Raw genomic sequence first — 20,571 nt, forward strand, 5'->3', positions numbered from 1 at the left:
CTAAAGAAGTGAGAGCCATGACAAGAACAGACATATGCACACCCATGTTCATCGCAGCACTATTTACAATAGCCAAAAGATGGAAACAACCTAGGTGTTCATCAACTGAGGAATGGATATCCAAACTATGGTACATACACACAGTGGAATACTATGCAACCCCAAAGAATAATGTAGAATTTGAAAAACACTGCATAACATGGATGAACTTGGAGAACATTATGCTGAGTGAAATAAGTCAATCACAGAAGGACAAATATTGTATTAGTCTGTTATGGTAAAAGTTAAGGAAAGGTTTAGATATGGAAGGAAATTTTCTTTGTTGGTTACCAGGGGTGGGAGGGGAAGGGAGGGAACACTGTTAGATAGGTAGAGATAAGTATTGATTTGGGTGAAGAGAAGGGCAATGTACCAAATGTGAGTGATCAACATGGTGGCATTAGGAAGAAGAAGACGTAGACAGATATATGGCAGTACAGATAACAAAGGTGAACCCTTTTGCACATACAGTATTGTGTTGTCAGTGAAGGCAAACATGGGTATATGGGTGGATAGATGAGTGGGCAGGCTGAACTATTAGGTATGTCTATAAAGCGGGGAGTGTACCCAAAACCATGTATAGGATTGGCAGACAATGGTCCTATAAATGTATTTGTATGATCTGTAAGAATTCCCAGGTGTATACTAGATCTGACAAGAGACAAGGTTGTAGTGACTTCTTGGTCACAGCCAGCTACTCAGAGGGACTGAATAGTTGAAGCTGTGGGATTGGAACCATAGTCACAAGGGACATCAAGATCAATTGGCAGAACATACTACATAAAACATTGTTCTACCTCCTATTTTGGCAAGTAGTGACTGGGATCTTAAAAACTTGCAAACAGCCATCTAGATTCAATGATGGGTCTCTCCTCATTCAGAGCAAAGAAGAATGAAGAAAACCAGAATTTCATGGAAACAATCAGTCCTGACAACTGGTACACCATACAACCTGCAGCTTATACGACTATGAGACCAGAAGAACTAGATGGTGCTCAGCTACCACTGTCAACCACTTGGAGGGGGATCTATGTAGGAGATCCTGGATAGAGAGGGAGAACAATGTGGAACAAAACTCAAAATCATGTGGGGGGTGGTGGAAAGGGAGCAGGTTTGCTGGTCTGATAGAGCCTGGTGGAACCACTGAGACTGTGGCCCCTAGCTGCCTTTCAGGTCTGGAATTTAACCCACATCTGGGTTCCAGCCAAACAAAAGACAGGCACATGAGTTTAATATTTACCTGAGTTAGATATACTCCTTGGAGAGAACAATTATGGGAGGAAGAAGGGCTGTTTATGCACAGGGAGACAACTCAGGGGGCAGGAGTGCATGGGGAGATGGACACAGGGAAAAGGTAACTATCAGGAGGGGAGCTGTTGCATTGGGGTAAACTGTAGTAAATGTCATGAGACAAAGTGTATATGAACTGCTGTATGGAAAGTGAATTTGCTTTGTAAATTTTTACCTAAATCACAATAAAACAAACAAACAAAAACAAAACAAACAAAAAACCCACAAAGAAAAAGAAATCAAATGATGTTTTCCATTGGGCAAATCTGCTGCAAATGACCTTTTTGAAGTGTTAAAGAGCAAAGATGTCACTTTGAAGACTAAGGTTTGTCTGATCAAAGCCAGGGTATTTCCAGTCACCTCATAAGCATATGAAAGCTGGACAATGTATAAGAAAGACCAAAGAAGAGTTGACGCCTTTGAATTTTGGTGTTGGCAAAGAATATTAAATATTTTGGATTGTTAGAAGAACAAACAAAGCTGTCTTGGAAGAAGTGTAGCCAGAATGCTTCTTCGAAGTGAGGAAGGAGAGACTTGGCCTCACATACTTTGGACATTTTATCTGGAGGGACCAGTTGCTAGAGAAGGACATCGTGTTTGGTAAAGTGGGGGGTCAGCAAAAAAAGGAAAGACCCTGCCTGAGATGGGCTGACCCTGTGCCTGCCACGACGGGCTCAACTTAGCAACAACTGTGAGGGCAGCATAGGGCCCGGCAGGGTTTCATTTTGGTGGACTTGGGGCCACTAGGAGTCAGAACCGACTTGATGACCCAGAACAACTGGAACATCCTAGTGATGAGTCCTTAGGTGGCGCACCTAGGAATCTATTCAACTGCTCACTGCAGGATGGAGGTTTGAGGCACCTAAGAAGAATGGCCCGGTGATCGACTCCCAGCAAGTCAGCCAATGAAGGCTGTGAAGCCCAGTTCCCCTCTGACACACGGGTTGCCTCGTGTTGGAGCTGACTTGACGGCAACCGGGTGAGTGGCATGGCAGAGACACGTCTCGTTAATGCAAAATTCCCAGAGCGTTCAGGAGGACCTCCGTCATGGGTGGAATTGTGTTCCTCCAAACTGCGTGGGGTCAGTCCTGCCCGTGTGCCTGTGTTTATGGAGCTACTTGGGAATGAGCTCTGTTATGTGAGTGAGGCAGGACTAGAGGAGGTGTATCTTTCACAAGAGATCAAAGGAGAGCAAAGCAAGCAGAGATGAGAAGAGAGAAGCCAAGCCATGTGAAGATCTCCCAGGAGCAGCAGCTCCGAAGAGACAAGGGCCTTCCTCCAGAGCCACACAGGGAGAGCCTTCCTCTAGCCCTGATACTTGGAGGTGGACTTGAAGCCTCCCGAACTGAGAAAACAAATTTTTGTTTGTCAAAGCGACTCACCTGTGGTTTCCTGTAACAGGAGCTCTAGAGAACTAAGCAACATCTTTGGTTTCCTACTTCTGTTTAACGTCTGTATGTTCTGGAGGAAGTGACTGATTCGTCATCCCACGTCAGGATAATTTACTGATGCACAGAAAGTAATTTTACTACTTTAAAGCTCAACTCTATTGCGTATAGTAGTGAATTCAGTTGTTTGGCAGGAATAAAGTAATAATTATAAATACAAAATTACTAAATTATGAATAAAATCTGGCCAGTCACTGGCCAGTTGATTCTGACTCACAGTGACCCCGTGTGCACAGAGAGGGACTGTGCTCCACAGAGCTTTCAAGGCTGTGACTTTCAGGAGCAGATAACCAGGCCTTTCTTCCGAGGTGTCTCTGGTTGGGTTTGAACCACCAGCCTTTTGGTTAGTGGTTGAGCTTGCTTAACTGTTTGCACCCCCCAGGACTCTTAAACTATAAACAGAGTCCAATTACAATGAATGAAACCATCCTGAACTCCTGTCAGATGGATCCTGTACGGAACTGGACATGGTTCGTCAACATTGTGATAAGAACACGTTGCCACAAAGCCACCAAACCAGGGTTGTTTCCTTGACCTTCCTGCCAGGAAACAAGGTTCTAAGTGATGTGTCTGGCCTGGGGCCCTGCCTCAGAGCTCTGATTGCTAGTCTGGCTCAGCCTCCCTGACAGCGCTCTGTGCCTGGCTTCTCACCGGTGGGCTTGAGGAGCACGGCTAGGAAGTCGGTGGTGTGCGAGCTGATGTAGACCAGGACGCAGGGCGCCTTGGCGGTGCTGAAACTGAGGCTGAGCTGTTCCTGGGCCAGATCGGGGGCCGGGCTCTGCGGGTCAGGCACGCTGTTGCCTCTGCTGGGGGCTTCTCTGGCACTGGTCCCTGCAGCCTGGAAGTTATGTCGGAGCCACGTCCCCTCCTCAAAAAACGCGCCAACATCTGTTGAAAAGAAAAGGAAAGACAGAAAAGGGATGAGAAGTGTGGGCCTGCTCCTGACAGGTAACTCGGGCAGGCAGTTCGCTGTGATGGCCTTGCAGGAGCTGGCTAAGGGCAGACACGGCCCAGGAAGGGGGTCCAGGCTGGGCAAGTGTCAGGCCAATGGACACTGCTGTGGGTGAACTGTGCTCAAGTGCTGACCTCTGTAGCTGTGAACGTGACCTTGTTTGGAAGCAGCTCTTTGCAGATGTAACTAGCTAAGTTGAGCTCACTGGGCAGGCCTCATCTCTTTATGACTGGTGTCCTGACATGAGGAAAAGAGAGAAGGTAACAGCACGTGAAGAGAGACAGATGGACGAGACGGGCATGTGACGACTGAGGCAGAGACAGGAGTGATGTGGCTACAAGCCCAGGCACCTGGGGCCACCAGAGCTAAGGGACACAGAAGGAAACTCCCCATGGGGCCTCAGGGAGAGTGTGATTCTGCCAACACTGGGGTCCTGCTGACATCGGGGTGTCTGACTTCTGGCCTCCAGGAGGAGAGAGAACACTCCTGTTGCCTTGAGCCCCTGTGTGGTCCTTTGTCCCAGATACCAGGGAACTGATAAGAGCCCTTATTTCATCACCACGAATGTTCTGAAAAAAGTCATGGTCCGGCAGAATATGGAAGAAAAGCAAGCAGACAGCATTTCTCAAGCCCCTGTCATGGTGGGCTTCCTTCTCTTCACTTTACTGTGTGCGGTGCCTTCCTCCCTCCTACTCACCCTTCACCCTTCCCAGCTGCTGGGCCCTGAACTCTCCGAGAGCCCCCTAACATCTACGAGGAAGTGGGAGCTGAGACCACCTGAGGGAGGACACGAGCCTGGGCCACCAGTACCACCTGTAGGCACTCGTGTCCTGCAAGCGTTGAGTGACGTTTGGGGTGTTGCATCCCCGGACCCGTACTGAGTGTCAGGCCTGTCCGGCTCTGTAGCACGTTATGACTGTGGATGGCTGAGGCCCCGTCACCAAAACCCCTCCAGGTCTGCACTTTCCCCATCACTGCCGGGGTTCCCCCCAACTTTGTATTCTGTGGCCCCATGTTTTCTTTCACTAACTCAAATAGTTTTGGACTAAAAACGCTGGCCCTGGGCGGGTGGGTACTCCTCCTTGTTCTGGCGGCCTTGTGGACACAGGTCCCTCCTGAGTATGTGACCCCATTCTCTCCATGGCCAGGCCACTACCAGGTCAGCCTCATGTAATAACCTCCAGGTGTCTGCACAGAGGAGGTAAATACCAAAGGTACCTACTTGTTAGCCTTAGTGGCACACACACACCTGTGTCACGGGTGGAGAGGGTGCTACTGTGGCCACTCCATGAGCCTTGTGCTCTGCACCCCCGCCCCGCCCTGAGCATTCAATACCAACAGCACCGGACAACTTCACTGAGGACTACACTGGGAGAAGTTTGCATGGGGCTTCCGGGGCCACGTTCCTGAAACTGTGGCCATTACCAACACACACAGTGGCACAGGCTCCTGTGTGGTTAGGGGCAGGGCAAACACACAGACAAGCTGCAAGAACAGTTCAAAGACCTTGCTAGCCCTTGTCTGGATGTCCCACTTCAAAAATGGTACACTTGTTCACTGTATTTGTCCCCTACCACCAGCCTGTCTGTCTGTCTATACAGGCATCCATCCATCAATCCATCCATCGATCCATCCATCCTCCATCCATCCGTTGTCTATCTATCCATCTATCTACCTGCCATAGATCTATTTTCTATTTATACTTTTCACATCTGTATATGCACATTTTCATATAAAAATGTACATACAGATATTTAGCGTAGTGTCTCTCTGTACATGGTGCCAATGGTTTGTGCTCCACCACTGACCCAGGGTTGGGGGTTCAAGCTCCCCCAGAAGCTCCACTGAAGAAGGCCTGGTGGTCTGCTTCCACAAAGGGTACAGCCTGGAAACCTCTGCAGCAGGTCTACTCTGTAACACATGGAGTTGCCGTGATTGGAATCAACCCCAAAGCAAGGGATTTGGAGTTTCATTTGCTTATACATACATGTAGATATGCAATATGACAAAGAAGAGTAATTACTGACCTATATGTGCACACACAAACACCTTTCTTGGAAACTGATATGAGATACACATGCCCATGCAAATGCCCACACATGCACACACACAGAGACTGTCACAAATAAGCAGGCCCCGTAGTGGGCCCACTACACAGCCCTCCTCCACACTGGGAAGGAAGGGGAAGGAGCAGGAGGGAGGGGAAGGAGGGGAAGAGGGAAGCGAAGGGAGGGGAGAGGAAGGGAGGGGACAACAAGGTTGACTGCCTTAGTCAGGCACCTGTGTCCTACCAGACAGTGTGTTTTGAGACTAAGGGTCGTGTCTTTGTGGCTTTAGTCAGTAAGTGTTTTGTTACTTTGTGCTGCTCTAACAGAAAATACCACAAATGGGTGACTTTAACTAACAGGAGTTTATTCTCTTACAGTTTGGAGGCTAGAAGTCCGAGTTCAAAGTGGCAGCTCTAGGGGCTGGGTGAAAGCCCCTCGACCTTGGGGTTTAGCTCTGCCTCTTGCTCCTGGCCCACTGAAGCTGGAGGCTTCTTTTCACCCAGGCAGCTGCTGGCTGCTGAGGCTGGTGAACCCAAGGTCAAAAAGCAAAAAGGCACAGTCGTGATATCGCCAAACCACATGGCAGACCATTGATGCAAATCCATTAAGAGTCCAAAGATCTGCAGACAACATGGCAGGCTGCTGAATGACACTCGGCTACATGCAGGGGCCAAGCATGCCAGAAAGCTGCAGAGACCTTTCCCAAGGCTTCTCCTTATATTCTGGGAGCAGCCCACATGCCTAAGGCAGCTACTCAGCTGCTCCAGTAGATTCCACCACGGAGGTGATCATGAGTCTCACCATGGGGAATGACTCCATCCAGCTGCCCAGCCACTCAGAACCAGGCCCAGCCACATTGACAGCCTTCACCACCACAGCAAGTGTTGGTTGGACTGAGCCAAGCTGAATCTGAGCATCTTGATAGCTATAGTGCATTCTCCTCCAGGTGAAATTCACTCACATTCCAAGTCGGAACTTCTCCATTTCATTCCCCTACAAAGTGAGCATCTTGAGAGAAAAGATGTTGCACCTGCTGTGATAGTTGGAGCTGTGTGTCAACTTGGCTGAACCCCAGTTCTGTGTGGTTGTTCCCATGATGGGATCGGATGACTGTGTTCTGAGTGGCCAATCTGTTCAGGGAGAGTTTCCCTAGGGGTGTGGCCTGCTTCCAAGATATCCAGGGACATCCTGGAAAGAGAGACATTCTTCTGTGGATCGGGATTCTATTGTGCTGCCTACAACTGTCCATGAGTGAGCAGTCTACTGTTTGGCCTGGAGATCTTGGATTTGTCATTCGTTGGAGTCAACAGCCAGTGTACTGCCTGCCAGCGGTGAGCTTCTCGGCCCCTGTGGGGAAAAGTCTCCAGCCTGACGTTTGCTCCAGGGACTTTGGACTGGCTGGCTTCTATAAGTTTGTGAGCCATTTTCCTAAGAATAAATCTCTCTCTCTCTCTTTACATATGTATAAGCTTTGCTGGTTTTTGTTTCTTTAGAGAACCCAGTCTAACACACCTGCTTAGACAACACTGTTAATTAAAGGAGTAATTTGTCAATGAAAGTGTTGAACAAGGCATCATTTAGAATGCTGTGTTCAACAGAATTCAGTGACCTGCAGTTTAACAGATGCTCTTAATGCCTACTGATTCCTTTCCTGTTCATGGTGGCTTAGTCAGCCAGAGAACATTCACACAGGTTGATCACTTGCATGACACAGTTGTCCCTGACCCGGTCCCTCTGCTTGTTTTACCCCTGGTCCGCTAATGTCAAGGAACTCTGGTGGCATACTGCCAAAGGCATTTGACTGCTAACAAGAAGGTTGGTGGTTCAAACCCACCAGCCACACCTCGGAAGGAAGATTAGGCAAGCTACTTCCATAAGGATTTACCACCTCAGAAACCCAAAGGGGGTTGCTATGAGTTGAAATTGACTCGATGGCACTGGGTTTGGTTTTTGGTTTCTGGCCTGCTAATGTCACAGTGTTCTGAAAGTTACTGTCACTAGGAATTGTGTTACTTGTTCATTTGTAAAAGCATTTAATTATTTAACATGTGCCTGTTGCAGACACTAGGCTGTTTCCACCCATTCTGCTCATAGGTAGTGAACTGCTGCGTCCTCTCTGGTTCCCACCATGCACTCCTGATCTTCCAGCTCCCATAGCTGACCTGTGGAGCCACACAGAATTCCTTGACTGTATGTCCTCTTGGGTGTGCAAATGGTTAATGTGCTTGGCTGCTAACAGAAATGTTGGAGGTTGGAGTTCACCCAGAAGTGCCCCAGAAAAAAGGCCTGGCAACTTACTCGCACTTCTGACAACATATAGATTCAGTGAGAAGTACCTTTGACTTTGGGCCAGGGACACATTCACAAGGGATGTGAGGGCTGATCCATGCAGACAGGGGCACACTCACAGGGCATGGGGACATGGATGCTGGTGGATACAGACAGGTGCACACTCACAGGGCACGGGGACATGAGTGTTGATGGTTGCAGGCAGGGACACACTCAAAGGGCACAGGGATATGAGTGTCAATGGACAGAGACAGGTCCACACTCACAGGGTGCAGGGGACGTGAGTGTTGATGGATGAAGACAGGTGCACACTCATGGCATGGGGACATGAGTGTTGATGGGTGCAGGTAGGTACACACCCACAGGGCACAGGGACATGAGTGCTTATGGATGAAGATAGGGCCACACCACAGGGCATGGGGACCTGAGTGCCGACCGAATTCCCACCACCTTTCAAACAGAATCTCTCACTGGATTATGCAACAGCAACATTTTTGAGGTAGATGTTACTGTCCTGGTCAGTATGAGGAAACTGAGGCACAGAGTGGTAAGGCCACATGGCTTCTCAGAGAGCCGATAGTAAAACACAGATATGCAGACTCAAAGCTCACCTCTTCCATCCCTTTATGTCATGCTCTGTACGTGGCTGCAATGTGGACAGACATTACAGCTGGAGTGTTGCTCACCAGGTGGGAAAAGATGCATGTGGACAATTTCAGTGGCTACATAAACACACAGTGAGCTACGGACACCCATCTGCAGTTGCTCTCTTGAATGGAACATGAGTATATGAAATCTTGCAAGCTTACGGTTTTCTAAGGGGATCTGATGGCTTAGTGGTTAAGCATTCAGCTGTTAACTGAAAGGTTGGTGGTTTGAACCCACCAGCTGCTCCATGGAGAAAGATGAAAAGATGAGGCAGTCTGCTTCTATAAAGATTGACAGTCTTGGAAACCCTGTGGGCTGGTTCTACTCTGTCCTCTAGGGGTGCTATGAGTCAGAATGGACTTGATAACAACGTTTTTTTTTTTTTTTTTCTTTTAATGGTATTCTTGGAGAAGAATATTGAACACATCATGTTTTGCTAAAAGAACAAACAAATCGGTCTTAGAAGAAATACAAACAGAGTGCTTCTTAGAAGTGAGCATGGAGAGACTTGGCTCACTTACTTTGCACACTGTCGGGAAAGGCAATTGGGTAGAATAGACATGATGTTGGTAAAGTGGAGGGTCAACAAAGGAAAAAAACCTCCATAAGATGACTGACACAACAGCCATGACAATGAACGCGATCACACCAGCGGGAAGAGGGCGTTCACGACAACGGACGCGATCACACCAGCGGGAAGATGGCGTTCACGACAACGGACGCGATCACACCAGCGGGAAGATGGCGCAGGACGGGCACCATTTCATCCTGCTGCTCATAAGGCCGTCAAGAGTGGGAGCCGACTCGAGGGCCATTCACGACAACAGATGGTTTCCTACTTCCTGCAGCTCATGAACTCTAGTATTTTCCTAGAAAGTTGTCTGAGGCCTCACAGGACTTTTGGACTCTGATTGGTGGGTCCCTCTGTGCCTCTTCAGAAAATGTTTGCTGAAAGCATTTATGAGGCCATGTAGAATCCAAGGGGGGTAGGCCCAGACCATCCTGGTTGCTCCTAGGCCAGGAGTCTGGATCTCTGGCCCTGGGCTGTGTCCTGGTTTGGTAGTGACCCCCACTGGTTGTATCTATGACAATGAGGTGTAAATGTTCATTTTTATATAAATAAACAACAAGCATGATCCCTGTAAAGCTTCCTCAGACTATACCACAGTGGGTGGTTTATGTATGTGTCTGCTACCCAAGACCATGAATTCCTGAGGCAGACAGCACTCGCTTCCTCTTCCTTTCGTAATATGGCTGCTACAAGGTGTAAAGGGACAGGTGTGCTCACACTGTAGGTGAGGGAAGGTGAGTGGACTGTGCCCACGAACATATACAGGTGTGACAGAGGTTAGTTCTACAAATGTATTTCTATGGGCTGCCATGCATCCATGAACATAGTACAACACACAGAGGGCAAAGGTTTGAAAATTTCTCAGCCACAATCAAACACCTTGAGGCAATGAGTCACTGGGTGTGGGGGCTCAGGACCACAGTCTCAGGGCATACCTGGTCAATTGGTGTAACACAGTCTACAAAGACAGTGTTCTATGTGATAGGTGTAAACCTTGGTTTGGAACTCTTATGTTGCTTTATTATGCTGTCCTTTTTACATTTCGCCCCTGATACTTTCTCTCCTGAAAGGAAATTGTATAGCAGGACTGTGGTTAAGCCCCAGTTCTGAGAACAAGCGATAGTGCAAGAAAAAACAACAAACAAACAAACAAACAAAAAAAAAAACCCACAAAACAAAGCAACAAGACTGAAGTGTACAGTTCCAGGAATACAGATGAACATCTGCTACTTTGACTATTACTGCCAAAATAACTGTACTCTGCTCTCCCACAATAGGACTGCTGATAAACTTTGTCTTACCCTTGACCAAAACCTACTTAAACCTCCCAGCTCCCCCAGCGTGGGGCTGATGCACTATTGAGCTCAGCCCAGGCTGATGCCATCTTAGCCCTGTCCTGTTTGCATACAGATAGGTCCTTTAATAAACTGTCTCTCAAAACTCTCTCTCTGGCCTGGTTCCTCTTGACACCAAACCTATCACTGTGTTGTACTTTGGTGAGTATCCACCGAGATCTGAAAAGCTTGCAAAGTGACATCTAAGGAGCAACTATTGGTTCTCCTTGTCTGAAGCAAAGAATAGTGAAGAAAAGCAAAGATGCATGGAAACAAGTAGACCAAAGGAGTAATGGACTACACAAACCTCAGCCTTCATGACCATGAGACAAGAAGAAGCAGATGGTGGTCAGCCACCACTGCCAACCACTCTGAAAGGGGTCACAATGGGAGATCATGAAGAGAGTGAGAGAAAAATGTGGAGCAAAACTCAAAACCACAAAAAGGCCAGGCTTATTGGTCTGATAGAGACTGGTGGAACCCCTGAGACTTTGGCCCTTAGATACCCTTCAAGCCTGTAAGTGAACTCACCACTATAGCTCAACTTCCAGCCAAATAACAGATAAGCTCATAAGGTGAGCAGTAACACCAAGGAGATATGCAACCCTTATGACAATGAAACATATGAGATCCAAAGGGCAGCACTTGCCCAGAGATAAAGCTCACAGGCAGGAAGGGATGGGAAAGAAGGACAAATGGGAAGGGGAAACAACAGGAAGTGGGAAGAGGGCTGTTGTATTATGGGGATTGCGGTGAATGTCACAAAACAAATGTGTATGAATTGTTGAATTATTGCAGTGAAAGCCAACTTGCATGATAAACTTTCACCCAAATCACAATGAAAAGTTAAAAGAAACAAAAAAGATGTTTAGTATAAAGCAAAGATTCACATTAAAGAGACCAAGAAGTGAGAAATAATTGGCTATCAGTGCATTTCGGGGAAAATACGTCCAGGATTATGAATTATCCAGAGTTCATGGCAAATGATGTTGTCATGTCACTTCACCCCCTTTTGGTGGAAGGGAAGGAGAAGTGGAACAGAGTGAGAACGAGGAGAAGGAAAATGGACAGTGGATCTAGCCCACCCCTCCCTTGCTTTCTTGCACACGGTCTTGAGTTATTGAAGTCTCTGGACCTCCACCACAGCAAGAACCCTCTTGAAGTTTTCATGCTCTGATATTTTGTATTTATCTGGGGAAATTAACACTGCAGACCCTTTTGCCTCTACTTCAATGAAAATGATATTTCAACGTGGAGAGACAACTTCCATTACAAAGCTGACAAATAAAACCTTTACTATTTCTCTCTTGTATCAGAAACATTTTCCCCTTTGTAGATTCTTTAAGCATTCCTCTTTTTTTCCCTACCAAATCTGTAGAAAAAGAACTAGATTTATTTACTGTTATAGGAAATCAATCCACTTTTATATGAAATAAAGATATTTGCAAAACAGCTTTCTACTTGGATCTGTATCTATCTCTCTGCACACAAGTCAACCACCACATGGTTTTCCAGAAAATGTGTGTGTCTTTTCAGAAAGTATGCATGTATCCATGTGAGCATGCATCTTCCAAATGTTTGTGCATAAATATGGTGCGTATGAACACCGTGGGTATGTACGAACAGTGTGCATGTATGAATATTGTATGTGTATATGTGAACATTGTGTGTATATATGAATGCTGTGTGTGTATGAACACTGTGTGTAGGCATGAACATACACTTTCTGGAGCATCTTGAAGTGGCTTTCTGGAAGCATCTGTTCCTAGTGACCTGCCAGGCCTGTTTGCCAGAGTGTCTCCCCACTGACCTGCCCTCTGACCCAAGGCCCTAACTAGACTCTGCTGTTCTCAGGGCTCAGAAAACAAAGAGACACAGTGTGAGGATGCTGACTCAGAGTGGACCAGCCCATCTCTGTCTACTCACCTACCTGTGACATTCCCCTCCACACCCAGTGTGCCAATTGTGTGCTGGCACTTTTTTACCATAATATTCCTGTACATATCGTCATTCCTTCTATTCCACAGTTTGGGGAAAATGGAAAGATTCACTTATTTCTAATTTTTCATCAGCTCATGTCTCAAGGTGGAAGGAGAAGTCTGCAAACACACCTATTCTATGGTGCCTCTGGGTTTGGAGAGATGGTGGCCGAGGATGGTGATTTAGGATGCCTGGTGCTCACACCTCTGGCTTCACTCTCACTGGGCTGGACCCATTGGAGGAGGGAGTGTTTGACTATGTACAAAACCCTTTAGTTAAGCTTTAGCTTAACTGAGTTATCTCTTGAGAATCAGAGAAAGCAGCCATGCAAGCCTCGCCACGGCTGTGAAAGCAGGAACCTCCAGTGACCAGCTGATTTAGTGCATCAATCACAAAATATGTTTTAAAAGTCAGCTCTTGTGCTCTGCAATTGGACAACAGAGGACCGAACAGTGCAATGCAAGATTCTGGGGCTGATGGGCGTTACCAAGATAACAATCATGAGGTCAAAGGTGGGGGACCCCAGGTCAGCTAGAAACAGCAAGACGAAGTGAACTCTCACCAAAAAGGCAGCGCCACTGGAGCAGTGAGCTTAGGCAGTTGACCCACTGCACCTTCCCTCTTGTGTCGGAAGCAAAGATCTGTGGGCCTCTCCCTTCTGCTTATGGGGTTTTCACCAAACATGGCTTCCACCAAAAACCAAAACCAAACTCACTGCCATCAAGTTGGTTCTGACTCAAGGGTTCCGGGAACCCCTCCTTGGGTTTCCGAGGCTGTATCTCTATGGAAGTAGATTGCCCAGTTTTCCTTCCAAGGAGTGGCTGGTGGGTTTGAACCGCCACCCTCTGGTTAACAGTCAAATGCCTTAGGCTTCCACAGTTCTGATCAGAACACACTTTCCAGACACATTCTGCTTTCTAATTATTTTATACTTTATTTGGATATATGTCTGAGCTTCTGAGAATTTATTTCCTATCACAAGACAGAGTGCATCATAAAGGAGCCTCAATGGGCTGGTGAGGAAGACGAGGAGGGCCCATGCCCCCGTAGGTGGGGATCGGGATCCGTGTACACTGAAACACAGCCCTACATCCGAAGGGCCTCTCCACTTTCTCCTAGCCTCAAGGCCAATGGCAGTTTGGTGTCAGTTGCTGTCGAGTTGATTCTGACGCATGGACACCCCTGTGTGTAGAGCAGAACTGCCCCCTAGGGTTTCCAGGGCTGTGGCCTTCCAGAAGCATCTCCCTAGGGGCCTCTGGTTCCAACCGCCAGACTTCTGGTTAGTTGTCCAGCATTTAACCACTTCCTTTGCAGGTTTTTTGCAGCAGATATGCCCAATGCAATATGTCATCTGATGTCTTGACAGCTGCTTCCATTGGTGTTGATTGTAGAACCAGGTAATATGAAGTCTTTGACAACTTCAATCTTTTCTCCATCCACCGTGAAGATGTTTACTGGACCAATTGTGAGGATTTTTCTTTTCTTTATATTGAGGTGTAATCCATACTGCAGACTAGTCTTTGACCTTCATCAGTAAGTGCTTTAAGTCATCTTAACTTTCTGCAAGCAAGATTGTGTCCTTTGCATATCTTATGCTCTTAATGAGTCTTTCTCCAATCCTGATGCCACACTCTTTTTCATATCATCTGGCTTCCCTCATTACTTGCTCAGCATACAGATTGAATAAGTATGATGAAAGATACAACCCTGACACATGCCATTCCTAATGTTAAACCATGCAATATCTTCTTGTTCTGTTTGAATGACAGTCTCTTGGTCTATGTACAGGTTGTTCATGAGAACAATGAAGTGTTCTGGAATTCCCATTCTTTGCAATATTATCAATAGTTTGCTATAATCCACACAGTCAAAAGCCATTGCATAGTCAATAAAACATAGGTAGATATCTTTTGGAGCTCTGGTCGTGTAGTGCTTAAGGCATTTGACTGCTAACCAGAAGGCTGGTGGTTCAAACACACCAGCCACTCCTCGGAAGGAAGATTGGGCGATCTACTTCCATAGTGATACCACCTCAGAAATCCAAGGAGAGGTCGCTATGAGTTGGGGCTGACTCGACGACAGTGAGTTTAGACATCGTTCTGTTATCTTTTGCTTTCAGCTAAAATCCATCTGACACGAGCAATGTTATCTCTCATTCCACGTCTTCTTCTGAATCTAGCTTGCATTTGTGGAAGTTCCCTTTCAATATACTGTTGCAAATGTTTTGGAATTATCTTCAGCAAGATTTTACTTGCATGTGATATTAGTGATATTGTTTGATAATTTCCACATTATCACCTTTCTTTGGAATGGGCACAAATATTGATCTCTTCTAGTCAGTTGGCCAGGTAGCTGTCTTCCAAATTCTTAGCATGAATGAGTAGGCACCTCCAGTGTGGCACCCATTTGTTGAAACATCTCAATGGGTATTCCATCAATTCCTGGAGGCCTTGTTTTTCACCAATTCCTTCAATACAGCTTGGACTTCTTCCTCCAGTACCACTGGTTCTTGATCATATGCTACCTCCTATAATAGTTGGACATTGATCAATTCTTTTTGACAAGTGACTGTGTATTCCTTCCATCTTTTTTTCATGCATCTTGCATCGTTCAATATTTTGCCATAGAATCTTTCAGTATTGCAACTTGAGGCTTGCATTTTCTCTTTAGTTCTTTCACTTTGAGGAATGCTGACCATGTTCTTCTCTTTTGTTTTTCTAACTCCAGGTCTTTGCACATTTCATTATAATAACTGACTTTGTCTTCTCGAGCTGTTTTTTGAAATCTTTTGTTCAATTATTTTATCTTGTCATTTCTTCCATTTCCTTTTGTTTACTCTCCATTCAAGAGCAAGTTTCAGAGTCTCTTCTGACATCCATTTTGGTGTTTTCTTCCTTTCCTATCTTTTTAATGACCTTTTTGCTTTCTTCATGGATGATGTTCTTGATGTCAACCCACAACTTGTCTGGTTTTTGGTCACTGGTGTTCAGTGCATCAAATCTACTCTTCAGATGGTCTCTAAATTCAGGTGGGATATAATCAAGGTCATATTTTGGCTCTTGTGGACTTGTTATATTTGTCTTTAGCTTCAACTTGAAGTTGCATATGAACAACTGATGGTTCAATTCAATAGTCAGCTCCTGGTCTTGTTTTGACTGATGGTATTGAGCTTCTTCATCACTTCTTTCCACAGACATAGTCAATCTGACTTCTGTGTATTCCATCTGGTGAGGTGCATGTGTATAGCCACCATTTATGTTGTGGAAAAAAGGCATTTGCAAGGAGTAAGTTGCTGGTTTTGCAAAATCCTATCATGCAATCTCTAGCATATTTTCTATCACCAAGGCCATATTTTCCAACTGCTGATGATTCTTCTTTGTTCCCAACTTTCCCATTCCAATCACTAATAATTACTAATACATGTTAATTGTATATTTGGTCAATTCCAGATTGCAGAAGTTGGTAAAAATCTTCAGTTTCTTCATCTTTGGCGTTAGTGGTTGGTTCATAAATTTGGACAGTAGTATGGACTGGTCTTCCTTACATGTGAATGGATATTATGCTATCACTGACAACACTGTACTTCAGGATAGATCTTGAGATTTTCTTTCTGGCAATGAATGCAATGACTTTCCTCTTCAATTTTTCATTTTCAGCATAGGAGATCAATCGAAGAAGATCAATCGACTGTCTGATTCGAAGTGGACAATACTAGTGCATTTCAGCTCATTAATGCCTAGGATATCGATCTTTATTCATTCAATTTCATTTTTGACAACTTCCAATTTTCCTAGATTCATTCTTCATACATTCCATGTTCTGATTATTAATATTTGCAGCTGTTTCTTCCCATTTTGAATTGTGCCCCATCAGCAATGAAGGTCCCAAAAGCTTTATTCCATCCACATCATTAAGGTCAGCTCTACTCTGAGGAGGCAGCTGTTCCCAGTTGTATTTTGAGTGTCTTCCAACCAGTGGGGCTCATCTTCTGGCACTATACCAGACAATATTTCAGGATTACTCATAAAGTTTTCCAGTAATATATCAGACAGTTTTTTGCTGTTATTCACAAGGTCGTCATTGGCCAGTTCTTTGAGAAGTGGCTGGCCCCTTCTTTCTTCTGAGTCTGTCTTAGTCTGGAAGCTCTGTTGAAACCTGTCTACCCTGGGTGACCCTGCTGGTATTTGAAATACCAGTGGCACAGCTTCTAGCCTCACAGCAATATGCAAGCCACCACAGTATGACAAACTGACAGACTAGCAGTGGTTGGCTTTAATTAGCCACAATAGAAAAGTAAACGGAAACTAGTAGAATTATGGATTTAGTTCAGCATGCCCCAAACATTACCATTTCAACACATAAGCTATATAAAAACTACAAAGGAGACAGTTTAGGAGCTCTGGTAGCACAGTGTCTAAGGCACTTGACTGCTAACCAGAAGGCTAGTGATTCAAACCCACCAGCCACTCCTTGGAAGGAAGGTTGGGCAATCTACTTCTGTAGTGATACCGCCTTGGAAACCCAAGGAGGGGTCACTATGAGTCGGGTCTGACTCAATGGCACATAACAACAACAACAACGAGACAGTTTACACTTTTTCATATTGTCTTCAGAATCCACTGAGAGGTTTATGCGTGTGGTACATCTCAGCTCACACCAGCCCCATTTCTGTGGCCATGTGCAGCTAGTGGCTACCATATTGGACGGCTCAGCTGTGGAGTACAGGAAGGCAAAGATCAAAGCACTTGCCAATGCCTGTGGCTTGCCAGCCTCTGGAACAGTTTCAGCATATGATGTGGATCCTCTTGGAAGCCATTTAAGCACACAGAAGCCTGTGCTCTGTCCCAGAGGATGAAGCTAGAATTTCCGGGAGTCATTTCTGGTCATGCCCAAGCAAGGAAGAACTTGAGAGCTCACCTTTCTGCCCAAAACCCTCCAGTAAAAACTGTGGACTTCCTGGAAATATACCCCCTACAGAACACATCAGGAACCTGGGGTGGTGGTACTTGGAAAATTCTGGTATTCCAGATCCTACCATTCCTTTCTTTCCATTAGATACTCAACTAGCTTGGAAAATTGTTTCTGGTTTGCACTTTTTCTGGGTTTATTTGATGACGCAATGGAAAGAGGAGTCAATTTAGCAGCATGGTCATTTTAGAATGTGTATCATGTCATGTCACCCTTGGATGGGTCTCCGGGTGACTCTAGGCAGAAAGCAGGCCTTCACAGTGCCCACTGTGCCCGGCTAGCTGGGCCTCTTCTCCCCAGCCCCATCCCTCTGTCTCTCTAGCCTCATCTCCTTCTTTCTATCCATTGCCTGCTCACCCTTCTCCACCCTCAATGTCCTGGTGTTCTCTGAGTGTCCACATCAGACCAGTGCCTGGATGGGCCCCAGGTACCAGCTTTTTAAAGAAATTCCCCAGGTGACTCTGTAGCAGCCAGGCTGAGACGCTTGTCCAGGGCATTGTATGGACCATGTGGCCTTGAGCCTGGCCTCCCAGGGATCGTCTGTTGAGCAGGAAGGATCAGTGAGAGCACCTAGGAGGCAAACTCCCCATGAAACTCTTACCCTGAGCTAAGAGAATCCTGGAGTCCCTGGTGCTGAAAACAGTCAACATACTCGAGCGCTAACTGAAAGGCTGGGGGTTCAAGTCCACCCAGAGGTTCCTTGGCAGAAAGGCCTAATGACCTACTTCCAAAAAGTCAGCCACTGACACCCTGTGGGGCACAGTTCCACACCACACCCACGGGGTCACCAGGAATGAGACTTGACTCAATGGCAACTGTATTTTGTTTAAGTGAAGGGTAGGGTTGAAATATTCTTGTGGAAAGTTGGGGGCCTAATAAGGACACATTTGAAAAGTTGACCTTACACATGGGTATCAAGGTGGGTCAAAGGAGAATCGGTAAGTGGGAACAGAATTCCTCAGAAACAGTTAGGGCATGCTACTGCTTGTGGATGGCACATAGGTCTTGGCACTCAGCCCTGGGGCCAGGCTGCAATTACTGTAGCAGGGGAGACTCAAGGGGCCTGGGCAGCTATTTACTTGCCTCAGTCATTAAGAAAGGTCTCAGTGCAACCCTGCAGCATAGCAGGAATAACCTCAAATGCAAAAGGCAATGAACAACCTGTTTAGAAACCTGCTGATTCAGTAGCCTCCCAGGTCACATTTCCAGCCACAGCCATTCCTTGTAAAACACTTGATGACTTCTCACGTCATGGGTAAGGCCCTACTGGCAACCCTACCAGGACAATTGCTGTGAGCCGCCATCCCTACTGCAATGTTCCAGAAGGAAGGAGCCAGGGCTGCAGTCTTCTCTTGGTGGTGGCTCTGAGCAGCAAACAGATGTGGTTACAGCCTTGGGTGAGACCCTGTGGGACCAGCCAGCAACCTGATAGCCAACTTGACATGGCCTTGTACATGGAAGCCTGGTCTCATTCCACAGTTGTTGCCAAGTGCAGACTTGTGCAGGGAAAGAATATTCTTCAATGGTTTCCAGGGGTGGGAGGGGGAAGGAGGGTAAACTGCTAACTATAGGGTAGACACATTAACTTGGGTGAAAAGGAAGGCAATACACAGTAAGAGGGATATCTGTTTTATAGATTACTTGTTAAATTTAAAAATGTGACATTTATGTGTTTATTTTAAGTAGCTTCAAAATGACTTGGGGATCAAAATAGCATGTATCCCATGGTTGTTGCCAACCATGGACTGAAGGTACTGTGCAGCGAAGGTACCATGGACCGAATGTACCGTGGACCGAGTGTACTGTGGACTGAAGGTACCATGGACCGAATGTACCATGGACTGAAGGTACCGTGGACCGAATGCACTGGACTGAACGTACCATGGACTGAAGGAACTGTGTACTGAATGTACCATGGACTGAAGGTACCGTGGAGTGAAGGAACTGTGACTGAATGTATCATGGCCTGAATATACCACAGACTGAAGGTACCATGGATGCCAGAAGAATGAACAAATCTGTCCTGGAAGAAGTGCAGTTGGAATGTTCCTTAGAAGCGAGAATGGCCAGACTTTGTCTCTTGTCCTTTGGTCATGTTGTCAGAAGGGACTGGTCTCTGGAGAAGGATAGCATGCTTGGTAAAGTAGAAGGTCAGTGGAAAAGGGGAAGACCCTCAATGAGAGGGGTTGACACAGTGGCAGTGACAATGGGCTCAGGCAGGGCAACAATTGTGAGGATGGGGCAGAACCGGGCAGTGTTTTGTCCTGCTGTACACAGGGTCACTGTGAGTCACAACGGACTCAGCACCTAACAAAAGAGTAAATGTTCATGAATGAAAAGAAGTAAACAAACCAGTATGTGGGCTCAGGCTCCAGTGGTCTTAGCTGGAAATAACCTTTCAGCCCTTTAAGAACTCCAGGGAAAACTCACTGATGAGCCCAGAAGTGGGGCTTGCAGCACCGATCTCGATGGTGCAGGGTTGGAGAACTCACAGAGAGGGTGGCAGGATGGTGTTTTGAAACAGGGCTGAAGTGCTTTGCTAAGTGCCCCTCTTCTTTAGCTTTGGGTCAAGGAGGAAGCAGGCTCAACAACATGACACTAAGCAGAAGCTGAGCCCCTCAGGCCAGCCGGCCAGGATGCCTCTTGTCTTGTTCTTCTTTGGTATGAGCGCAAGTGCTGGAGTCAAAAGCACGCATTCTGGCCTGAGGGAGACATGCTTGGTCATGGTTAAACTCCCACTGTGGCTTCAGGCACTCGGGGTTGATCTGTGAACATGTCCACAAGGAGGGGCCGGCGCACCGACTTGGTTTTTGGGATTTATGAGACTTGTTCCATAGAGGGTTTGTCTGGCTGGCTGACCATTTTTTGGCACCTGGTGCAGGATTTCTTAAGGCTCCTTACTTTGCTTTGGTCTCAATACACAGCCTTTGGGAGCAGGCAATGCATCAATGGCTGGGCGCCACATTCTGTCAGGTAATTCAAGTGCATATTTGTAAACAACATT

At 46.4% G+C, this 20,571-nt stretch overlaps 1 protein-coding gene across 1 annotated transcript in view; it reads right to left on the bottom strand.

The window, feature by feature from the left end:
- The window catches only part of CNTNAP2 (contactin associated protein 2), a gene marked incomplete at its 5' end in the record, with an annotated part of 1,317,366 nt that overhangs the window by 123,564 nt on the left and 1,173,231 nt on the right, over nucleotides 1-20,571 (bottom strand). The window contains one exon of the mRNA XM_007955953.1: nucleotides 3,429-3,665. Coding sequence (XP_007954144.1) covers nucleotides 3,429-3,665 — 237 coding nt within the window. The remainder of the gene's footprint in view (nucleotides 1-3,428; nucleotides 3,666-20,571) is intronic.

This window comes from Orycteropus afer, unplaced genomic scaffold (genome assembly GCF_000298275.1).
Source record: "Orycteropus afer afer isolate SDZICR_OR568_19922 unplaced genomic scaffold, OryAfe1.0 scaffold00556, whole genome shotgun sequence".
NCBI lineage: Eukaryota > Metazoa > Chordata > Mammalia > Tubulidentata > Orycteropodidae > Orycteropus > Orycteropus afer.